At 68.3% G+C, this 13,788-nt stretch overlaps 1 protein-coding gene across 1 annotated transcript; it reads left to right on the forward strand.

The window, feature by feature from the left end:
- Positions 1-374: 374 nt before the first annotated feature.
- Positions 375-10,732, forward strand: LOC132317965 (laminin subunit beta-2-like). The gene is made up of 33 exons (XM_059823574.1): positions 375-417; positions 537-718; positions 839-974; positions 1,161-1,234; positions 1,337-1,525; positions 1,601-1,664; positions 2,610-2,812; positions 2,899-3,019; positions 3,323-3,511; positions 3,617-3,796; positions 3,873-3,985; positions 4,115-4,194; positions 4,272-4,407; positions 4,586-4,741; positions 4,853-4,980; positions 5,062-5,179; positions 5,297-5,489; positions 5,562-5,705; positions 5,831-6,062; positions 6,138-6,301; positions 6,381-6,605; positions 7,149-7,363; positions 7,451-7,547; positions 7,616-7,988; positions 8,060-8,244; positions 8,321-8,562; positions 8,630-8,833; positions 8,926-9,070; positions 9,450-9,657; positions 9,741-9,882; positions 9,990-10,166; positions 10,242-10,401; positions 10,477-10,732. Exons 1-33 carry the CDS (start codon positions 375-377, stop codon positions 10,611-10,613), a joined length of 5,355 nt encoding a protein of 1,784 aa, XP_059679557.1. The 3' UTR covers positions 10,614-10,732.
- Positions 10,733-13,788: the final 3,056 nt, after the last annotated feature.

Consider the following 13,788-nt stretch of genomic DNA (forward strand, 5'->3'; position numbering starts at 1 on the left):
GCCCGCGGGGGGTCCCGTCCACTCCGCGGGCGCCTGTAGCGCGGCCGCGCCTGCAAATAAAGCCCTGAAGAGCGGCTGCCTGTGTCCGGTGCCTGCCCGCCTCCTGCCCGCCTCTCGCCGGCCGGCCGGCCGCGCCCGCTCTCCCCGCTCCGGCCGGGATCCGCCCCGCGCTTTCCGCGCAGCCCCGAGCGCTGCGCCCGCCGCCCAGCTCGGGGGGGGGGGCGGGAGGGACCGGGACGGGGACGGGAACCGGCGGGGTGGGACGGGACCGGGACGGGACGGCCGGGCACCTGCCGAGCGCCCCGGTTGCGCCCCCTTTGCGCCGTCTTTGCGCCCCGGTTGCGCCCCAGTTGCGCCTCGGTTGCGCCCCCGCCATGCGGAGCCCCGGCGCCCTCCTGCTGCTGCCGCTGCTGGCCGGTGAGTCCGCGTCCCCCCTGCAGCGGGGCCCGGTGGGGGCCAGGGACCGGCCCGGTGCCGCCGCCCTGTTTCCGGGCGGCCGCGGAAGGGGCCCCGCGTCCCCCCGCCAGCGCCCTCAGCCGCCCGCTGCCCCGCAGGGCTGGGGGGGGCCCCGGCCCCCGACCGTCCCCAGGGCTGCGCCCGCGGCAGCTGCTACCCGGCCACCGGGGACCTGCTGGTGGGGCGAGCCCCCCGCCTGAGTGCCACCTCCACCTGCGGGCTCCGCCGGCCCCAGCCCTACTGCATCGTCAGCCACCTCCAGGTGAGCGGGACAGGGACAGGACCGGGACTGGGGGAACAGGGTGGGGACCGGGGGGACCGGGTGGGGATGGGGGGACAGGACGGGGATGGGGGCACACACCGCCGAGCCCTCCGCTTGCAGGAGGAGAAGAAGTGCTTCATCTGCGACTCGCGGCGGCCCTACGATGCCCGTGCCAATGCCAACAGCCACCGCATCGAGAACGTGGTCACCACCTTCGCCCCCCGCCCCAAGAAAGCCTGGTGGCAGTCGGAGAATGGTGAGTGGCAGGCGGGGGCGACGGGGCGTCCCAGGGGCCTCTCCTTCCCTTCCTCCCACGCCAGGGAAACATGACTCAGCCGGCGGACGGACGTGGGACGCGCCCCTGGACCACTGCCGGGTGGGGGGGACGAGCCCCGGGGACCCGAGGGTGGGTGCTCCCCGCAGTCACACGTGCCGCCCCCAGGCGTGGAGCATGTCAGCATCCAGCTGGACCTGGAGGCGGAGTTCCACTTCACCCACCTCATCATGACCTTCAAGGTGCGTCCTGGCATGGGGGTACCTGAGATGGGACAGGACGGGATGGGATGAAGTCCATGGGGGCTGTGGGGCCGGCCCCCATCCCAGCTGGGTGTCCCGCAGACCTTCCGCCCTGCGGCCATGCTGGTGGAACGCTCGGCCGACTTCGGGCGCAGCTGGAAGGTCTACCGCTACTTCGCCTACGACTGTGCCACTGCCTTCCCCCACGTCCCTCGTGGGCCCCCGCGCCGCGTTGACGATGTCATCTGCGAGTCCCGCTACTCCGACATCGAGCCCTCCACCGAGGGGGAGGTGAGGCCCTGGTGGCGCCACAGGAGGGTCGGGGAAACCCCTGTTCTTCCCTCACCACCCTGCCTTCCCCCCCAGGTGATCTACCGGGTGCTGGACCCTGCCATCCCCATCCGGGACCCGTACAGCCCCGCCATCCAGAGTGAGTCGCCCGCCCTGGGCTCCCGCCTGGCTGCTCTATTTTGGGTGCAGCTATTTTGGCATCTCTCTCCCTGCTCTGAGCCCCACAGTGGGGTCAGGGCTGGATCCAGCCTGCGGAGGCTCGGGCCCCTGCTGCACCCCCACCGTGGGAGCAGCTAAAGGTCGGGCTGCATCTGGGCAAGCGGAGGGGGACAGCTGTGCCGGAGCCATGCCGGAGCCGAGCCCAGTGCCAAGCGGTGGCCACACTGTGGGACAGTGTTGGTGACGGGCAGAGGAGTCAGGCCGGGCACAGGATGCAGTGGGTTAATCATCCAGGGCTAAATTTAGGCTAGGAGCAGGAGAGAAGGAATCTGCAGGGCAGGGCTGCTGGGAAGCTGCAGTCCCCAGGGAGCCATCCTGTCCTGCTGTGGGCCCCCAGGCTGCGCCCGCTGGGCACAGGCATCCTCCCGCACAGCCCCCAGCAGTGGGTGCCCCGATGCCCAGAAAGGTGCCCTTGCCCGGGATGCTTGTCCTGCACTCGTGGGGTCCCAGCCTGCATCTGCTGGGGGGGCCTGCAGAGCCTCGTCCTGTGCACAGCCTGTCCATGCACAACGATGTGCACGGGAGCCAAGGCACCGCAGCTATGTACAGCCCAGCCTGGCCACGTGCAACCACGTGCAACCACGTGCATGTGAGCCAAACCACGCGCCGCCCTGTGCCAATAAGCCGTGCCATAGAAAGCTGCGCACAGCCCAGCCTGATAGTGTGCAGCCCTGAGCAGACATCCCATGCCATGCACAGCCCAGCCCAACTGTGCACAGGCGAGCTGTGCAGTGCCCGGCTCCGCCAAGCCCCTGGCAGCCCCCCATGGCCATGCACAGCCCACCCCAGCTGTGCCTGGCGGAGCCGAGCCATGCATGGACAAGCCCGGCCAGCCCGTGCCAACATGGGTCTCTCCCCGCCCCAGACCTGCTGCGCGTCACCAACCTGCGGGTGAACCTCACCAAGCTGCACACGCTGGGGGACAACCTGCTGGACACGCGGCGGGAGATCCGGGAGAAGTACTACTACGCGCTCTACGAGCTGGTGCTGCGCGGGAACTGCTTCTGCTACGGGCACGCCTCCGAGTGCGCCCCACTCAGCGGGGTCCCCACCACCACCGATGGCATGGTAGGGCAAGCCGGCCCCGCAAGCCCTGCCAGAGCCGGGTGGCTGCTTTGCCGGATTCTACAGCCCCTCACCATGGTGTCCCGCAGGTCCACGGGCGGTGTGTCTGCAAGCACCACACACAGGGGCTGAACTGCGAGCGCTGCGAGGACTTCTACCATGACCTGCCCTGGCGCCCGGCTGAGGGTTCCAGCACCAACGCCTGCCGCCGTGAGTGTCCCCTGCTGGCACCGGCTCCTGGCACAGAGATCCCACTGTGGGGGCTGGCAGGCTGTGCCGTGCCAGCGTTTTTGGGGTGCTGCATGCTGGGATGTGGTTGGGTGCGGACTGGCATCCTGCAGACCAGCTGTGGGGGGTTTGGGGTGCTGCAGGCTGTAGTTTGAGGAGTCTGGGGTTGGGGTGCTGCATACCAGGGTAAGGGAGTCCCAGCTGGGGAGGTTTGGCACTGGAGGTGTTGCCTGCCGGGCGGGGAGTTGGGGTGCCGCATGCCGTACTGCAGTGCCATCCCCACAGGCTGCGACTGCAATGAGCACTCGCGGCGGTGCCACTTCGACATGGCTGTCTTCCTGGCCACCGGGAACGCCAGCGGGGCCGTGTGCGACGGCTGCCAGCACAACACCATGGGCCGCCGCTGCCACCTCTGCAAGCCCTTCTACTACAAGGACCCCAGCAAGGACCTGCGGGACCCCACAGTGTGCCGAGGTCAGTGCTGGGGGGTGCGTGGCGCGGGACGGGGTGCGTGGTGCGGGACAGGCTGCGTGGGGCCAGATGGGGGGATCAGGGTGCTGATCCTGCCTGTGCCCCCAGCCTGTGACTGCGACCCCGAGGGCTCTCTGGATGGGGGCCTGTGCGACAGTGCCGACGACCCAGCCCGAGGGCTGATCGCGGGGCAGTGCCGCTGCAAGGAGCATGTGGCTGGTCCCCGCTGCGACCGCTGCAAACCTGGCTTCTTCGGCCTCAGCACTGCAAACCCGCAGGGTTGCCAGCGTAGGTACCGGGGCAGCACCTGCCAGGGTTGGGTGCGTGGCTCGGCCCTGCCGGACGCTGCTGGCTCTCTGCGCAGGGTGCCAGTGTGACCCCCGTGGCACGGTGGCTGAGGGGAGCCGGTGTGACCCCATCAGCGGCAAGTGCCTCTGCAAGCGGCTGGTGACCGGGCACAACTGCGACCAGTGCCTGGTGAGTGGGGATGTGCTCGGGGCCGGTGCACAGTGCTCAGGAGCTGTGCACGGTGCTCAGGGGCCGTGCACGGTGCTCAGGCCCACAGCACTGTAGCTGGGCACTCCCTGACACCCTCGCCCTCTCCAGCCCGAGCACTGGGGGCTGAGCCACGACCTCCCGGGCTGCCGGCCATGCGACTGCGACGTGGGAGGTGCCCGTGACAACCTGTGAGTCTTCGTGGGGACACAGAGGGTGAGGGGCATCCCTGACAGCATCGGGGCTGACAGTGCTACTGGGGTTCCAGGTGCGCCATGGAGACGGGGCAGTGCCGGTGCCGCAGCCACGTGGTGGGACGGCAGTGCGGCCAGGTGGAGCCCGGCTTCTACCGCATCGACCTGGACCATTACACCTACGAGGCTGAGGATGCTCGGCTGCATCAGGTAAAGGATGAAGGTGGGGGACATCAGGCAAAGCAGGGCAGCCGGTGGCTCTTTGCAGGGTCCCCAAGCTGACAGGTACCACTCTACCCCACTACCCCAATGGGACAGCGGGGCAGAGCAGTGCCTGCCAGCCATGGCAATTTTGGGGGTTCCATCTCGCAATCCCACCTTGCACCAGGGCTCAGTGGTGGAGCGGGAGCCCCCCATGGACCACCCGGCTTCATGGACCGGGACGGGCTTTGCCCGCATGCTGGAGGGTGGCTGGGTGGAGTTTCATGTGAGCAACGTGCCTTTCTCCACCGAGTACGACGTGATCATCCGCTACGAGCCCCAGGTGAGCACCGGATGGTGAAGTCGGCAGTGGGATGCATTGCCAAACTGGGGGGTGGTGGCGGGGAGTGCTAGCTGGTGAGGCTTTTTGGCACAGCTCCTTCTCTGCTGGCAGCACCTGGAGCCCTGGCAGGAGGTGAGGGTGAGGGTGCTGCGCCCCAGCCCCATCTCGGCCAGCAGCCCTTGCGGAAACACCATCCCAGCCGATGACCAGCTCTCCACCAGCCTCCCCTCCGGTGCCCGGTGAGTGCCTTGCCAGGACTGGGCTGTGCGGTGGTTCACAGGAGGCACCCGGCTGCCCATGCTCTGCTTTGCAATCCCCAGGTACGTGGTGCTGCCCCAGCCTGTCTGTCTGGAGCAGGGCGTCTCCTACACCCTCCGCCTGGAGCTGGGCTGTGCCACTGCTCGGCAGGATCCCACCGCCAGCATGCTCATCGATTCGGTGAGGGGTGGCCGGGCAGCAGGACAGGGGACACCAACCCTTTGGGGGGGCAGGATGCAGCCATAGGGGATGCAGGGAGAGACAGGCGTGACATCCCACTGACTTGCCCCCCCACAGCTTGTGCTCCTGCCCCGTTACTCCTCCCTGGAGATGTTCATCGCAGGTGATCCCGGCTCCATGGAGCGCCGGGAGACCTTCGAGCGGTACCGCTGCACCCAGCCCTTCCACGCTGCAGGGCCCTCGCCCGTGGCCGAGCCCTGCTCCAGCCTCCTGCACAGCCTCTCAGCCATCCTGCACGATGGGGCACTGCGTGAGTACGGCCCCGTGCCCCGTCCCACACCCCACGGCGGCTGCCACCGCTCATCCCGCTCTCTGCCCGCAGCCTGCCTCTGCGACCCCCAGGGCTCACTCAGCGCTGAGTGCCAGCCCCAGGGCGGGCAGTGTCGGTGCAAACCCAATGTCATGGGAAGGCGCTGCCACCGCTGCTCCCCAGGAACCTTCGGCTTTGGGCCCAGTGGGTGCCGAGGTGAGTGCCACAGGGCTGTGCCAACCTGGCCTGGAGAGGAGCCTGGGCACCCCGGGGCTGCGGGGGGCTGGGAGGGATGCTCCCCACGTGCCAGGGGCAGATGCCATGGGTGCCATGCTTTCCAGCGTGCCAGTGCAGCAGCGAGGGGTCAGTCAGCACTGTCTGCGACAGTGCCACGGGGCAGTGCTCCTGCCGCGAGGGCGCCCATGGCCCACGCTGCGACCGCTGCCAGCCCGGCCACTGGGGCTTCCCCGCCTGCCGGCCCTGCCAGTGCAATGGGCATGCTGAGGACTGCGACCCCCAGACAGGCAGCTGCCTGCGCTGCCGCGACCACACGGATGGTGAGAGATGCCAGAGGTAAGCGGGGCGCACATCTGTACTGGGGCAGTGTGCTGCTGGCAGCCCCAGTCCCCGCTGACTGCCTGCCTGCAGGTGCGCAGCCGGGCACTTTGGGAACCCGGCGCTGGGCTCTGGGCAGCACTGCCGGCCCTGCCCCTGCCCTGAGGGGCCCGGCAGCCCCCACCACTTTGCCGCCTCCTGCTACCAGGACAGCCGCTCCCGACAGGTCATCTGCCACTGCAGCCCCGGGTACACAGGTGGGTGCCCGCCGCAGCATGCTTGGTACCCTCGAGGGTCCCCTGTCCCTGGGCACTGCCCAGCGCTCTGTTCCAGCAGGTCCCCGCTGTGACGAGTGTGCCCCTGGGTACTACGGGGACCCGCTGCAGCCTGGTGGGCGCTGCCTGCCCTGCCAGTGCCACGATAACATCGACGTGACGGACCCGGAGGCGTGTGACCAGCGCACGGGGCGCTGCCTGCGCTGCCTCTACAACACGGCAGGGCCACACTGTGCCGAGTGCCAGCCTGGCTACTACGGGGATGCCACGCGGCACAGCTGCAGGCGTGAGTACCCATGGCCATGCTGTGACAGACCTGCCTCCGGGGCCCAGCATGTCCCTGCGACCATGCACGGCCAGGGTTGCCCTTGCGTCCTGGCACTGTGGCCCCATCCTTGTCCCCAGGCCCAACTCATCCCATCCCATCTACATCCTCATCTCATGCCCATTCCTGTCCTCATTGCCATCCCATCCCTACTGCCACCCTGACTCTGTCCCCATCCCATCCTTATCCCATCTCTATGCTGACCCTGTCCCTGTCCCATCTCCATCCCATCCTCATCAGTGGCCCTCATGCTGTTCCCATCCCACCTCCTTCTGGTCCCCATCCAATCCCTGCCCAATCTCTGTCTCCATCCTGCCTCCACCCTCACCCATCCCCATCCCCATCCTGTCCCTGCCTGTGTCCCCATACCACCTGCACCTCCATCCCATCACCATCCCAATCTCATCTCCATCCCGTCCCTGTCCTCATCTTGTCCCCATCCCTTCTGAACACCCCCACCACTGTCCCCATCCCTGTCCCCACTCAGCACCCATCTGGTTCCAGGTTGCTCCTGCAATATGCTGGGCACTGACGCCAGCACCTGCGGGCCCCAGCAGTGCCAGTGTGATGGGCGCAGTGGGCAGTGCCACTGCCTACCCCATGTGGAGGGCCAGAGCTGCGACCGCTGCAGCCCCAACTTCTGGAACCTGGGCAGCGGGCAGGGCTGCCAGCCCTGTGCCTGCCACCCCCAGCACTCCCTGACACCTGCCTGCAATCAGGTGAGACAGGGATGGAGCATGGGGGGCTGCAGTGGGGCTGAGGGTGTGCTGCAGCTGTGCTAGCCTTGGCCGTGCCATGTCTTTCAGTTCACAGGGCAGTGCTCATGCCGGCCGGGCTTTGGGGGTCGGACTTGTGCCGACTGCCAGGAACACCACTGGGGCGATCCCCGGCAGCAGTGCAGAGGTGAGAGATGGTGCTGGCGGGGGGTCTGTGGCAAGCCCCACAGAGCCCTGACCCCGCTCTCCTCACAGCCTGTGACTGCGACCCCCGTGGTGTTGCCAGCACCCAGTGCCACCGCAGCAGCGGCCACTGCGACTGCCGGCCTGGCATCTCAGGCATCCGCTGTGACCAGTGCGCCCGGGGCTTTGCCGGCGCCTTCCCCGCCTGCCAGCCCTGCCACCCCTGCTTCGGGGACTGGGACCGGGTGGTGCAGGACCTGGCTGCTCGCACCCGGGTACTGGCACAGCGGGCCAGCCTCCTGCAGCACACCGGGGCCGCCGGTGCCTTCGAGGGCACCTTCCGGCGGCTGGAGGAGAGCCTGGCCACTGTGCGTGATGTGGTGGCTGCCCGCAATGCCACTGCCGCCACTGCCGCCCACCTGACACACGCCACGGAGGGGCTGCGGTGAGCACCCAGCATGGGACATGGCTCCTGGGGTGGCCCCGGGGGCGGGTTGTCACCCCCTTCCCTTGCAGAAGGCAGATCGAGGAGGCGACGGAGAGGCTGACACGGCTGGAGGGGGAGCTGACGACCACCCAGGACGCCAACTTTAACGCCAGCCACGTGCTGAGTGCGGTGGACCGGGGCGCCCGCGCCCTCAACCACAGCCTGCAGGACCTGGAGCAGCGGCTGCATGCTCTCAAGACCTCCAATTTCCTTGGTGAGCTGCGCCGCAGAGCTGGGCTGGGGTCGCGGGGCTCTGGCCGGGGGTCTGATGGTGCCCCTGCTGCCCCCAGGTGCCTACGACAGCATCCGCCAGTCCCACGGGGAGTCGCGGGAGGCTGAGCATCAGGCGGACACCTCCACCCGCGCCGTGCCCAGCCCTGTCAGTGCCTCGGTGGCCACCCGGCACCGCGCTGAGCAGCTCCTGGCCAGCCAGCAGGACGACTTCAACCGCCAGAACGCAGCCAGCCGGCGGGCGCTGATGGACCTGGCAGCGAGGTCACAGGCACTGAGCCTGCACCCACTCAATGAGAAGGTGGGACGCGGGGTGGGGTCTGGGGTGACGGCACCTGGAGCCGCCCTGAGCCCACGCTGCCTTGCAGGTGTGCGGTGCGCCAGGCGACGTGCCCTGCGCTGAGAGCCCCTGTGGGGGTGCTGGGTGCCGGGACGAGGACGGAGCACGACGCTGTGGGGGTCTGAGCTGCGGCGGGGCCGTGTCCATGGCCAACAGCGCGCTGGACCGGGCACGCCATGCCCAGGAGGAGCTGCGACGGGCTGCCAGCGATGTGGCCCAGCTCTCCCACAGGGTGTGTGGCACATGGGCGCTGGTGGGAGCAGACAGCACGGCCGTGCCCCCCAGGCCTCGGGGTCGGTGCTGAGGGTCTCTGCCCCTGCCCAGGTGGCTGAGGCCAAGGGGAAGGCAGATGAGGCCCGGCTGCGGGCGCAGGCAGCACTGGACAAGGCGAACCAGACCAGAGCCCGTGTGGAGAGCTCCAACAAGGAGCTGCGGGAGCTCATCAGCCACGTCAAGGCCTTCCTGAGTCGTGAGTGCCAGCGTGCCAGGGGGGCTGGCTGCCCCTGCCTGGCACTGCATGACTCTGCACCTGTACTGTACCTGCACCACACTGCACCGACCCTGCCCTGTGCCACACTGCGTGGTTCCCCCACTGCACATGGGCTGTACCGCCCTGGCACTGCACCGCCCCACCCCAGCAACATACCACACAGCCCCTGCCTTGCGCTGCGTTGCACAGTCCCCACCCTGCCCCAACCACCCCATGCCTCCCCAACTGTCCCCTGTCCCCCGACCCTGCCCCACCTCCCTCCCAAGGGCTCACCCCTGCCCTCTACCACCCCTCGGTCTGCCTGTCCCCTCCGTCCCGGGGTGCTGCGGCAGAGGACACTGATGGCTTCCACCCGCAGAGGAGGGGGCTGACCCGGAGAGCATCGAGGTGGTGGCCAGCCGGGTGCTGGAGCTGTCGCTCCCCGCTGCGCCAGCCCAGATCCACGGCCTGGCCGAGGAGATCAAGACGCGGGTGCGCAGCCTGGCCAGCGTGGACGCCATTCTGGAGCAGACCGCCGGCGATGTGCGCCAGGCTGGGCAGCTGCTGCAGGACGCCCAGCGGGCCAGGTGAGCCCGGGGATGTGGGGATGTGGCACCCCTGGGGACCCCCAGCCCAGGCTGGCACTGAGACCATGCCACCCCGGCCGCAGGTCGCGGGCGGAGGGGGTGCGGGGCACGGCCGAGGCAGTGCAGCAGGCGCTGGAAGAGGCACGGCGAGCCCAGGGCGTAGCCGAGCAGGCGCTGCACCATGCCATCAGTGACATCCAGCACAGCGAGAGAGCCCTTGGCACGGTGAGGGCCCCATCCTTGCAACCTCTGGCCCACAGGGTCGGGCAGGGCCCTGTGCCTATTGTGTGGGCACCCTGACCATGTCCGTCCCCCATGCCACCGATCCCCAGATGCAGGCCCAGATGGCAAGCACGGAGCAGCGGCTGGCAGGTGCCATGGGGCGGATTGGGCTCCTGGACGGACAGACAGATGCCCTGAAGGTGAAACGCGCCAACAACAGCCTGGCAGCCACACGCGCCCAGGAGGCAGCTGGTGCTGCACGGGACAGAGCTGGCGAGGCCAAGCAGGTGGGTGAGCGGAGGGTGCAGGGGGCCGGCGGGGGTCCTGCGAGGGTCCTGCTGACTGGCCTCGCTGCCCTGTAGGTGCTGGAAGGGCCGCTGCGGGACCAGTACCGGACGGCGCAGGAGCTGGTGCAGCATCGGGCACAGGGCGCGCAGCAGGCGGGCAGCCGGGCACAGCAGCTGCGGGACGAGGCTGCCGGGCTGCTGCAGGATGCCCAGGGCAAGCTGCAGCGGCTGCGAGGTGAGGCCGGGGTGGTGGGATGGGGGGTGGTGGTGGCAGGGCCTGCGCTCATCTATGTCCCCCCTGATCCCGCAGCGCTGGAGGAGGCGTACGAGCGGAACGAGCGAGTGCTGGACGCCAAGGCAGCCCAGCTGGGCGGGCTGGAGGCCAGGATGAGGGAGGTGCTGGCCACTATCAACCAGCAGGTCCAGATCTACAACACCTGCCAGTGATCCCCCGGAGGGGCCCGGACCCCCCCGGCACCCTGCCCCCTGCCCAGCCTCCACCTGCCCCCCGAGCTGTGGGCAGGGTGGGGGCTCCGGGGCACCCCTTGTGTGAATAAAGTTACAGAGCAAGACTGCCTCGCCTCTGCCCCGTGCCGTGGGCCCCCATGTCCACCCGGGTGGCCTCACAGTGGCCTCTCTGAGCCCCCAGGGTGGGAGCCGCTTGCTGCCTGCCCCTGCCAGCCCCTGGGTGGAGGATACTGCATGGCTGGTGGTCAGCTGTGGGGCTGGGGGACAGTCGGTGGGCCCCATGGCTGGCTGGGGGACAGTCGGTGGGCCCTATGGCTGGCTCTGGGGCTGGGGGACAGTCGGCGGGCCCCGTGGCTGGCTGTGGGGCTGTGGGACAGTCGGTGGGCCCCGTGGCTGGCTGTGGGGCTTGGGGACGCTGCAGGAGACACACTGTGGGACCAGCAACGGGGCCAGGGGACACGGTGGGCCCGGGCCACACACACCAGGCCCGGGCCACAGACGCCAGACGCGGGACACCCACTACAGGCCGGGGCCAGGCGGCGCCGCCCGGCCCGTTGCCATGGGAACGCCCCGGCACCCCCGGGCCGGGTCGCGCCCTTGCCCGCCCTTGGGGGTGGATCGCCCCTGAGGCGCCGTGATGACGTCACGGCGGGCGTCGTTACCATGGCGCCGCCGGGCCGGGCGCCGGGAGAGGGAGGGAACAAGCCAGCGGCCCGCCTTGTGTCGCGTCACATGACCGCTCCCCCTATCGCGCTCCCGCGTCACGTGGGCTCGTCCGCCGGCTTCCGGAAGTGCGTCACGGGCTCGGGCCTGTCTCCTGAGTCGGCCCGCTCGGAACTTCGGCTCGAAACAAAACAGACCGGAGCGGCGGGCGGGGCCGTGAGTGCGGGACGGGCCGGGACCGGCAGGGCCGGGACCGCGGTGGGGCCCAGCGGGGCGGGGAACGGCGGCCGGGGGCGGGGCGGGGTGAGGTGAGGGCCGCAGCTGCGGCGGCGGGCAGGGCCTGGGGGCGGCGGGAGGCCGGGATGCGGCCCGGGGGCGGGAGGGCGTGAGGCAGGGCCCGGGCGGCGGGGAGCGAGGCGGTGTGGAAGGGGGCAGCGGATGGCGGCGGGGGCAGCGTGAGAGGGGCCTGAGGCGAGGTGGCCTGGGGTGGGGCAGGAGCTGGGGCGGCCGCGCGGGGGGCGGCAGGGGGCACAGCAGGACGGGCCGAGCGCGGCAGCCTCAGGCAGGAGCCGCGGGGCTGGGCCGCTGCCTGTGGCCTGATGCTCTGCCTGCGTGGAGGCACCGCCTGCATCTGGGGCCCTCGGGCAGTTGGGTAGAAGCACCGTTCCCCATCCCTTTCCTCTCTCCAAATGCCTGAGGCCGGGCAGCAGCGCAGGAGAGGCTGGGGGCCCGCCGCCAGCTGCTGTCTGATCAGGGTCGTCTTCCCCAGAGACTTCTCAGGGCCTGGGGGGAGCTGGGACTGCTGGGCTTCCCATGCAGCACAGCTATAAGGGCTTGCTGCTGTCACGGTGCTTTGGGGAGACGGTGATTTCCACATGGGTTGGAAATGTTGCATGTGGCAGTGCTGGGCTGGCTGCCTGCCCCGAGTGGCTCTGCTTGTCCTGGCTCAGCCTGTGTGTCAGGCATGCTGAGAAACTGAAGTAAGAGACAAGCTTGAGTCTTGAGATTTCTGATCCCTTGGGGGGACAAGGAGCAGAATGTGACAAAAGTACTTGTGCGCATGAGGGGAGTGTTTCTGTTGGTTGTATTCGGGACATGGAGGAGCCAAAAGTCCGTGGAAGGATGAGGCTGGGGGATAGCGAACCTCCTCCACAGCTACCCCAGTAAAGGCCTTTGGGCGCTGAGGCGGGGGTGCTGCAGGCAAGAATCAGGGGGCCTCTTCCTGCCCAGTGCTAAATATGCCTCAAACACGGGGGGCAAATTGTGTCTTGTTGTGCACTTTCTGCTGTCGTTCCCTGAGCGTTTACACTAGCCTGGTCTGGCACTGCTGTGGAAAGGGGTGGCCCTTCTCCCTGGCCCCTTGCTCCCATTCCTGAGTTCTCCCTTTCCTCTGGCTAGCGAAAGTGTTTGTGCAACCCTAGCATGAACTGGGTTGGGGAACTGCTCTAGGGTAAGACAAGCTTGGCAGAAAGCAGTTTCTCTCTGGCTGGCATGTTGATCCAACAGGCGCTGCAGCCACGTGGGTGCTTGCACCGGCCCAAAGGCTGGGAGAGCAGAGAGTAAGGAGGCACTTCCTCTCTCAGCAGCATTGCCAGGCTTTCCCGGGTCAGAGAAGGAGCGCCCAGCCCATCGGGTGCTTCTCAGAGGTACACCTGGCATCCAGCCAGGGCGGTCTTTCACCATCTCTCCCCTGCAGCAGCTCCTACAGTGCTGACATTAGTGGTGCCAAAACCTCTGTGCCCCTGCACATTTGGGGGCTGAACGTCCTGCCTGGCTGCATGTTTCCTGATGGCAGAGAGGCAGAAAGTCTCGGGGGTTAGAACAGATGAATGGGAATAACCCGTGCTTTGCCTGCACTCCTCTGAAACCTCACGGTCCTTGCAGCAGCCTCAGGCTGGCATCAGTCTGGCAGCTGGAATTGGGCAGAGCCCCAGCCCCCCTCAGCGCCTGCCTGCCTTTAGAAATAACTGTCAGCAGAGCGCCTGAGGGAGCTGAGCCCTCAGTGAGGCATGACAGCAGCAGGCTTCTCCTGGAAGAGTGACAGCAGACACGCGACCCTGGCTCTCCCCCTCATCCCCTCTTGGGAGGACGATGATCCTTTCTTAGTCCTCCAGGACCCCTTTTGGAGCTTGTGGTCACCCTGCCTGGCAGTTACCCTGTGCCACCCCTTCAGAGGTGCAGGAAGGAGGTGATGGAGCCTCGCCTGGCCCTGCACGAAGCAGTTGCTGCTTCTTGTCTCCCACTCCTCATGGGGTTTTCACCCTAGAGGCAAAAGAAATTCAGTAAAAATCAGGTTCCTGCCCTTGGCGAGCCCAGGTTAGCTTTCACAGTGCCGGGAAGCACCTGTAGCTGGCCTGTTGCGGTCTTGGTGGGGACTGGAGCTGAGCAGCGGCATGTGGCTGGCAGCAGCAGCCAGCCGGCATCAGAGGCCCAGCCTTGCGAACCACAGCCGAGTTTGCTGCTGCAAGGGGCCCTTCCCATCCCGTCTGCA

Source organism: Gavia stellata, chromosome 12 (assembly GCF_030936135.1).
Source record: "Gavia stellata isolate bGavSte3 chromosome 12, bGavSte3.hap2, whole genome shotgun sequence".
Classification (NCBI taxonomy): Eukaryota; Metazoa; Chordata; class Aves; order Gaviiformes; family Gaviidae; genus Gavia; species Gavia stellata.

Bases quoted from the DNA above. Each gene is read 5' to 3' on its own strand.
- LOC132317965 (XM_059823574.1), top strand. From the start codon at position 375: ATGCGGAGCCCCGGCGCCCTCCTGCTGCTGCCGCTGCTGGCCG. The intron at 3,797-3,872 runs GTAGGTACCGGG...CTCTCTGCGCAG, and splicing joins AAACCCGCAGGGTTGCCAGC to GGTGCCAGTGTGACCCCCGT. The intron at 10,402-10,476 runs GTGAGGCCGGGG...CTGATCCCGCAG, and splicing joins CAAGCTGCAGCGGCTGCGAG to CGCTGGAGGAGGCGTACGAG.